The sequence below is a fragment of the Stegastes partitus genome, unplaced genomic scaffold, assembly GCF_000690725.1.
Source record: "Stegastes partitus isolate 25-593 unplaced genomic scaffold, Stegastes_partitus-1.0.2 Scaffold875, whole genome shotgun sequence".
In the NCBI taxonomy this organism is placed as follows: Eukaryota; Metazoa; Chordata; class Actinopteri; family Pomacentridae; genus Stegastes; species Stegastes partitus.
Window position 1 is genome coordinate 187,304 of NW_007578606.1, and position 9,634 is coordinate 196,937.

Genomic DNA, 9,634 nt, shown 5'->3' on the forward strand with positions numbered 1-9,634 from the left:
GGAGGAGGAGGAGAGGGGGGAGGAAGGACCTCCTCCCTCCCTGACAGTGATGCTGTAAGAGCAGCCACGATGGCTGTGCTCCTCTGGAGGGGTTTACAACACCCCCAGCCAAGACAGGGAGCTGGAAAGAGGCTGGATGAGAAAATGCAAGTGAAGATGGAGAGATGAAAGCTAAACAACAAGGCAGAGCTGATACACAGCTTAAAAGGTGGGAGGAGGGGAGGAGAAGGAAAAAAATATCAAGAGGTAGACAGAGAGATGGATGATGATAGAAGGATGGAAGCAGGAGAGGAGCACAGTGCGAGTAATGCCATTATCACGCTCACTTCAGCACAAGACCACGGCTGGAGCCGGTTGGCATAGTAACCGGAGGAAGGAAAGCCATTTCCTGGGCGGGGAGACAGCGGCACTTCCTCTTGAGAGAGTGAGGGGAAAAGAGGTAGATGGACGGAGGGAGAGAAAGAGGAGCATCGGTGATTGAGGGAGGGAGTAAGAAAAAAAACAACAACAAAAGAGGGAGATGGATGAGGGGGACAGTGGTCCAGCTGCAAGATGCAAAACTGGCAGCAATGATGTCACGCTGTCGCTGTCACTCAGCTGGAATAGCCATGGCAACTGGGTGAGCACGAGCCCCCCGCACCCACCCACCCGAGCAACCACCCACCCATCCACCCAGCCAGCCAGCCAGCCAGCCCCCTACACACCCTCCAGGGCCTTCAGTTGCTGTGGCGACGGAGGCAGCGAGACATGCCGAAATGGAGGAAGCAGGCGAGAGGGGGGGAGGGAGGAGGAGGGGGAGAGAGTGCATGAAAGAGACAGAAAAAAGTGGCAATAGACTCCAGCACTTCACCTTCACTCAGCTGTACTACAATGAGCAGCAGCGTCACCGGCAGGGCCTCAAATAACAAATAAACACCACGACTGCACTTGAGAGGAAAACGGAGGGAAAATGTGTATATAACGCACCTCTGGAGACTCTGGATATTGGATACGTAGAAGGTGCCATATATAATTGTCACCTGACAGACAGAGACGTGAAGAGGACAGCACAATGATAAAGCCACACCACGGGGGAACAATGGAGGCTGAAAGGCCAAGCAAGGCAATAAACCTGCTGCAGTTCATCTCCGCATCACACAATCACCAGACATTCTACTCACAAACAAAGACATAATAAAACTAACTAGAGCTGCCACCATGTTACAATTTATCTGCAGCTATTAGCAGATGAAATAGAGCATCAGCAAGAAAAACCTCAAACAGCAGATATGACATTTGTTATTTATTTCTTCGGCTCTGTCATTTCGTAGTCATAGCATTTTCCTGCATTTTTGACAGTGTCAATCATTTTTCTGTTTTGTTCTGTCATCACTGTTATTTTCTTGTCATTTTGCTGTTTTGGAAAAAAGGAGAGTGACAGAACAGTCAATTCCCTTTAGTATGATGCCGCTGCAACACTTGTGCAAAAATATGAGCGGCTACAAGACCATTTCACTGCTAATTTATCGTTTGTCTGCCAATAGTTAACAAATAAACAGTTTCATTAACAAGTTGAAATACTCTGTTAGGTAAAAATTCCAAACATTAGCAGGCTACACATTCTCAAACCTTAATAATAAAGATTTATTTTCTAGTTTATTGTGTGTTTTGAGGATTTGGACTGTTAATTTGACAGAAGATGCAATTTAAAGGTGTCATTTTAAGCACTGGAAGCCGTATTGGCAATTGTCAAACAAATAATTTAACAGGTAAATCAATAATAAAATAATATTCTTTAGCTGCAGCTGTACATTATTTACATTCAGGAATCCTGACGGAGATTTGCAGCTTTACTCTTTATGATTAGGTATAAATTGTGAAAAGAAATACAACGCAAACATTATTTTCTGACAATGATTAACGCATATTTGAAAACACGACGGCAACAAAACCAACCGAACATTTGACATGTTTATTTTTTTTCGCGTATGCAGACAGCTGAGGGCTGACTGAATAAAGAGTCTGACTGCTCTGCCTCAGACAATGCCTAGAAAGCAGCGTACTACGAGCTGGTTTTGGAGCTGCTCCAGTCAAAGCAGTGGGGAGGTGAGTGGGAGGCGGTGAGGAGGAGGGAAGCTGGAGACCCGGTATGACATCACCTCTCCTGCCCCGAGCCATGATGTAATGTATCAAAACAACAAAAAAAGCTCAGGTGCTTTGCTGTGCAGCCTGATCATTAACGTCTCCAACAATCGCCGAGGGGGGGAAGAGGACCGGGGCATCATTACATCACCGCGGTAACTGGGCTGCATCTGGGGAATATCCGTCGTCTTGCCCAACCCCCCTCGTTTAAAGCTTTCTAGGAACAAACAAGCTAATTAATCATTTTTTTTTACTGACTAATCACAACCTAAATGTAAAGGCAGAGAGGCAGGTGAGCATCGATCTTAGGGGGTTGTGACAGTGACGTGAAAAACGCCACTTGAGAATAATGTTAATGCACTGGCGCTCTATTGCGGTGTGTGCTAAATGCATGAGGTGGAGGAGGGGTGCAGGGGGCCTCGTCTGCCATTCGTAAACAGTCTGTGAACCCGGTGTGGCTGCAGCCGTTCCACGCATTTATAGGGAAGGCCATGTAATGGTGTTTTGCTTGCTGGTGCGTAGCATTAGAGCAATAAAAACCTCATTACACTTGCTGGATGACACACCCGCGCACAAACACATGACACGCACACACACACAGGCAACTGTTTTAAGGCTGATAACAGAGAAAGCAATCATTATATGGAAACATCTTCAAATGCCATTCACCTTCTTTAGCTCTGTAATTCAACCCTTCTCATGTTCTTTCTGTAACAACATCAGATCCTCGCACTTCGTTCTTTTTGTTCGCGACTTCAACAGAAGAGTCTTCTCGCATGGTAAAGCATTATAACAACATGCACGCACATTAGCATCTAAAAACAACCAATTTCGTAACTGCAGCATTTCATTTCCTCACCAGCAATTTAGTGTTTTGCGACTGGAAATGTGCGTAAACAACAGGAGCTTGAGGGCAGATATAAGCTGTAAGTTATAAGACAATAAACAGCACTACTATGGCAAAACACACACCGACTGTCGGGATGCTGCTGATTTTCCTAAAACTAAAATATTACAGTTTTTAAAGAGAGAGATGTTGACGGGAATGTCTATCCATTCTGAGCGGATGTCACTGTTAATCAAGTAAACAAAACGATCAGAAGAGTTAAATTTAACTCTGAAAGTGTAAATTTGGACCATTTGGATCATGGTAATTTTTCTGCCGTCAGAATCAGTTGATAAGATGGATACTGTGCTGTTTTAGTCTCAAACTCAACAATGCAGGAGTCCATCTCTGAATTCCTCCTGACTACTTCCTCCTCTTTGTTGCACTCAGGCCCATTAATTCCTCCTAAAAACGTCACTCTATAAATAGTGACAAATATGTAATTTACAAAAACATTGCACTATGTTTCTATTAAATGCTAATAAACTTATGAGTAAATTGTGCTTTTTTAAGGAACTATTTTCAGCTGTGGATTAACATACAAAAGTGCACTGGCTTTTGGACAACAATGAAGATCTATGACACAAAAGAAGAAGAAGAAGAAAAAAAAAACATTTAAAGCCTTGGATCCACATACAATGCTTCTCAACAGGATCACTTCATTTTTGGTATTGGCCTCCTAATGGACGTGTTTGAAATAATAAACAAAACAAAAAGAGTATTGTTGTGCATTTGAATTAACATTGACAACGCTGCTGTGCACTTCGAGACAACAATACAAAAGCCCATAGGAGTCAAAAACCAGCATCTGACAACAACAACAACATCATATATCATCAGACAATGAAACTCAGTGTTCTTGTGTCTTAAATGTGTGTTCGCGCCAGGAGTTTTTAAATATTTTATCAGGACACACAATAGACAGCACAGCATCAAACTCAACATACTTTGATTTATTGATCTGTGTCTAAACTTGCTCAGTGACTTTGTTTGTAAGCCAATAGAAGGCCACGTGCGGAGAGAACACAGTGCATTAATCCTCGCCGTTGGTCCCATTACGATAGCTCTAAATAGCATTGTTAGATGATCTAATAAAGAGACTCCATTTTCATGGCTGCCACAGCCCAAGGGATTATTTCATTTTTCAAGCTGTTGTCACCTGCACGCTGCTCTGAAAATAATTTGGCAGAAACGCAGGCAGCCAGGCACGTCTAAAAGATTACACTTGTAGGTTCACAGGGGCAAAACATCTGTCGTGCCCCTGCACCTGCTACAAGGTGCATAAATCAAAAGGGGGGTGGGGGGAGTGAATTTAAAGAGATGCTTTCAGAGAATGAGCAGCAAAGTGAGTTTGTTGGAAAGTGAGTGAAACGCTGATCAGTAACTCGAGGTTTCCGGATAAAGTTATAGACTAACTGTGGAAGGTTATGAACTGGAAGTCTTTAACTTTACATTGAAGAGTAGAGGAGGAAGAATGAGGTGAGGTTAATGCAACGCTCAGGCACAGGGCGCGTGTTTCTCCTCTTTGATTCTTGCCCAATAGAGGGCAAAGGAAATCTTTAACCATAGAAGGTCAAAATGTACCAAGCAAAAAAAATGATATACAGAATGAAAAAAGAATAAGACAACTGATGGAAATTTCCACTTCCTGTTCCCAGCAAAACATGTCATTGATATGATCCATGTTATACACGTCGCCTGTCAGTGGTTTCAATGTTCAGGCTGATCAGAGAATGTTTTACAGTTTGGTGCTATTTCACCCAAAATCACAAATGTTAACTTCAGGACAACATGACATCAGTGCAGTCTTTAAGATTCATCCCTACTGGGAACATGGATATAGGTACAAATCAATCCGTCCAATCACAGCTGATATATTTTAGTCTACGCCACAGAGTTGGACCAGCACACTGAGCCACAGTGCCATTAATAGGGCCATGCCTCTGGCGTGGCTAAAAGCAGCTCTGGCTGTACCTCCTAAAAGCGCTGCAGGCCTTAGAAGAATTACATTCAGTCCAATGCAGTTTTATTTATACCGCGCCAATTCACAACGCAAGTCATTTCAGAGCATTTCGCATCATCAGGTCTAGACAATGAACTTGTCTCCATACTTGTCGAGCTGGATCTCATTTGATACGTCTGATCACCACAAGGGACGAGGACAAGTCATTGGAATTTAAATGCACAAGGCTGTTTTAAATCATATTTAAAAGACAGATTAGCAGTTTGCTCATGCCCGCGATGATCGTTCCACAGAGTTCTGTTCTTTTCACCATGCACATGCTCTCCATGTTATGCAGAGGACACTCAGCTATATTTATCTATGAACCCAGATGAAACAAGCCAGCTAGTCAAATGTCAAGCATGTTTTCAAGACATACAGGCCTTGATAACCTGTGATTGTTTCTGTTCTGCTACATTCAGACAAAGCCTAAGCTATTGTATTTGGCTTTAATCATCTTGGAAATTGCCTTGCACTTCTGTGGGGTTGTTTTTGACCAAGAAATGTCACTAAAACACACGTCAACAAGCCTTCTTTCATCAGTGCAATATTGTCAAAAATTAGGAACATCCCGTCCCAGAGAGAGTGAAAGCAGGGAAGTGAATTTTCTGGTCAAATGGAGACAATGTGATGTAATAGCAGGATTTGCAGTGACAATTTGCCAGCAACAACAATCTAGCAGGATATAATGAACCCACAGCACATCCTTCAGGCTGCAGCAGTCTCACAGAATCATCATTACGAAACAACTTCAATAACAATCACAATCTGTTGATGAGTAAGAGGGAAGAGTGTAAAACGGAGAGTGAATACTTCCTTGATGAGACACACGGTCATTATGTCAGGATTTAAAACTGGTTTTATAGTTTAATTTGCTGAAGGGTGCTTCAAGTCAGACACGAATGGATCCCGGGGTGAGCAATTATTGTCCATGTGGAATTTAATGTGTTAATTGATATCATCTTTTACAGTTTAACAGTTCATTAAATTGTATAACTTTATGTAAGAAGATATTACCTTGAGCAACTTCTATTCTTCAATTTTATTCAAGATCATTGAATGTATCCTTGTTGAGTCAGTGCTACTGACATTTAAAAACATAGTCGATTTATTTGAAGGTTTAATAAAAGTTTCTTTTAATGCCTGCGTGCCAGACTATTGTTTCAAACCGAGCAAAATCCAATACATCAGTGTGACACAGTCTTCCATTGTGTTTTTGTTTTTTCCAACATTAGCAGACATATAGGGGACTGTGCACTCAACAGGAAGAAAGGCAGCTCTACAAATTGTATGTATAGGCTCACACAAAACACAGTTTAACCCTTACCTACCCAGTAAAGTACACATGGCAACGATAATAACATTTCAGAAATCTCATCGAGCATCGTCTCGCATCAGCTCAGCACTGAACCAATCAAACAACTCGGCCGTCAATTGTCAATCGGAGAGATTCTGATCAAATTTAGGTGACACAAACAATAAAAAAAAAAGCAGAGTACTGAGTTATCCTCGCCATACAGGCTCATTACCATCAAAATAAATGTCATCCGTCAAACCTTTTGAAAATACTTAACTTTCAAAAAGGTCTTTGAATGTCAAAACTGACATGAAAAGCACATCAAATGTCAGCAAGCATGTTCTATAACACTGGTCGAGCAATGAGCCACAGCCGGTAAATGACGGGTTTAATTTTTATTTCTTTTATTTGCACATGGAACCATTTCAGCTGTATTGTCGCATATGAACTCTCCCTAAAAATATCTGTTCTATTTCCATCAAAGCCTAATGTTTGATATTTGGCTATTAATAACTACAAACACTGATTTAGCTTTTGTTGTCCATGCTGGGAAAGATAGGCGGGGGTGTTCAATTCAACGAAACAAAAGAAACAGTCACTGTAGCTGAAAATCAAAATGCACGTTTGCTGCACTACATACACAAAATAAGGAATTACATTCTCCTCAGCAGTAACCACTATGACAGGTCCCTGTCATTACTTTTGCTGTTTTAAAAACAATGCAGGAGCTCCAGAGCCAAAACAGCTTGTTGATTATTCAATTAGATATCAGCAGAGAATAAATTTGCAGCGTTTCTAATGACTGATCAATTGTGTAAGTCACCATTTGAGTAAAACAACATATATATTGTGAGCATTGCTCATATTTTCTGGAACAAAAGAATAATTAACTTGTCAAGAAAATAAACATCAGCTGCAGCCCTAAAAAGCCCTTTGAATAATTCCAAAGTCCAAGCAGCCAAAGATGAAGGAATGCTGGAGGCAAGAAAGCGAGGGGGGGAAAAGAAGTGTACAATGAACCGTTTCTGCTTTCACCGCTGCAGTTCCTACACAATGTCTATTCAAAACCGAGGCTTTTGTATCTCCGCACAGCTGAAGCAGAGCAGGTTGTCACAAAGGACAGCTCTAAAAATAGGAGCTCGGCTTTTCTGCGGCCGAGAGTGGCAGGTTTGTTCTCTCTGCATATATCAGCAGGTCTGACTGCTCGACACTTTGAGCTCTGATCTTTTCAACCTCGTCCTCATAATCCATTTCTGCTTGGACATGGCAGGAAAGCATGATGAAATATGGAGATAGAATACATATATACATATGTGTATATGTTCAAGACCTACGTAATGTCATGTTTATTTGCTTTACAGGTGCAGCAAAAATGTTAGACAGGTCTTCAAACAGCTTCTTTATGCTTTATGCGATCAGTAAATCATCACCAGTTGTCAACAGTGAGGCAAAACCCACCAACCACACCCACACAGCGGGGATAATAATAATCCAAAGAGCCTAAAGACAGTAAATAATATTATCAAGCACATCAACAGAGAGGCACACTGTTTGGGATACAGTACCATGCACCTCAATCAGCTAAATTGTTACCATTATCTCAGTTTACAGGCCCATCAGCTATACCGGAGTGATGTTTATCATCTCTGTGTCATCACCGGCGACGTGATGAGGTCTGGTCTCAACCAGGCATGCTCACTTTTCAGATCAAAAACAGGATAATATGGATGGAAGCAGAAGACGGGGCCGTGTTTTTTATCAAGGCCGTTTAGAAGAATTCAATTCATGTTGCTGTTGATGTCGTGGTAATAGAATTGGAGCGTGGTGCAGGCTTCCCTCTACGTCTTTATCAGCCTCCATGCCAGCAAATGGAGGGTATTTATTAAGGAAGTCCACCAGTAGCTACAGATACAACGAACGGGGAGCAGACACAGATAAAAACCAACAGCAGAAGCACAAACACAGACAGAAAGCAGAAGACACACACTGTAAACACAACAGACAACATTGTTAATAGATACGGTACCTGAGGTTTATTGCATTCCTGGAAGCCAGATTAAGGAGAGAGCCATGAAAAGAAGCAGAGGAGATGAAAGTTATCAAACATGCCACTTGCCAGTCGAGGATGTGAGAAATTGTAGGTGAAGGCTTCAGTGACATGTTAAAATGAAACATTCTGCAGCACACTGAGACAAAATGTCCCAGTTAGACAGAGAATGAATTCAGCTGCATGTGAGTGCCTCCTAAAATCATGTAAAAAAAAATATCAGTCTTACTTTTCACCCACTGAAAATGAACAAGTTTCTCTTGTTTTTTTGCTGCCTGCTCGTTTTCCCATGTGAAGAATTTCCACAAAAAGTTCCTATGTTAAAACGGGCGATGCCACTCTTCTCAAAGTTTACTTGTTCTGAAAACAAAGACTGGATCAACCTACAGGCAAAACCTTTCTCATTGTTCGAGGACTTTGAAGATTAATTCATTTTCAAGGTGAAATTTCAACTTTCTCTGTGTTCTTAGCCAAAGACAGGTAGGAAACACACATACACTGGCATTATTATGCGGTCTTGCACACACTTCCTTCTATTCAGCACGCCTGCAGATTACTGAACAGATCCCTTCAACTGCTCAACCTCCGTATTCCCTCTGCAGACCAACCTTGACCTCTAAGCACACAATAATTAAAAGGTGCAATGTGTTTTTAAAAAATGGCTATATATTTTATAAATTAACTTGGAAACCTTTGGTATTATTACCTTAAACACATGAGACCATGATGGAGACATATTAGAGCAGTGCTGGCCGATTTCAAATGAAATACCACACATTAAATTCTGTTCATTTCTGTTGCTGAGAGTATAACTTAGCCTCTGTCCCTGAGATTTGGGGAAAACATCGAATTCCAATATTTTGGACCAATGCTGCTTTTGCAATATACTTTTAACAATCAGGCCCACAAATATACCCTTTTTTGACATGAAAAGAATCCATCCATCATCTATACACTGTTGAATCCTCACTAGGGTCGTGGGAGGCTGGAGTCTATCCCAGCTGACTTAGGGTGAAGGCAGGGACACCCTGGACAGGTCACCAGTCTATCACAGGACTATACTTAGAGACACACTCACATTCACACCTACAGACATTTTAGAATCACCAATTAACCTCAGCATGTTTTTGGACTGTGTGGGAGGAAACCGGAGAACCCGGAGAGGGAGAAAACATGCAAACTCGGTCCCAGTGGCCCCACCGGGACGCGAACCGGCGACCTTCTTGCTGCGAGGCAACAGTGCTACCAACTGCTCCACCTTGCAGCCATAAAAAGAATGAG

The 9,634-nt window shown here is 41.9% G+C and overlaps 1 protein-coding gene across 2 annotated transcripts in view; it reads right to left on the reverse strand.

Moving 5' to 3' along the window:
- The window catches only part of rapgef2b (Rap guanine nucleotide exchange factor 2b), a 115,172-nt gene that overhangs the window by 38,157 nt on the left and 67,381 nt on the right, over positions 1-9,634 (reverse strand). Inside the window, exon 7 of one of the 2 annotated variants that reach the window (XM_008293334.1) lies at positions 8,333-8,350. The exons of the other annotated variant lie outside the window; for it this stretch is intronic. Coding sequence (XP_008291556.1) covers positions 8,333-8,350 — 18 coding nt within the window. The remainder of the gene's footprint in view (positions 1-8,332; positions 8,351-9,634) is intronic. 2 annotated transcript variants of the gene reach the window in all.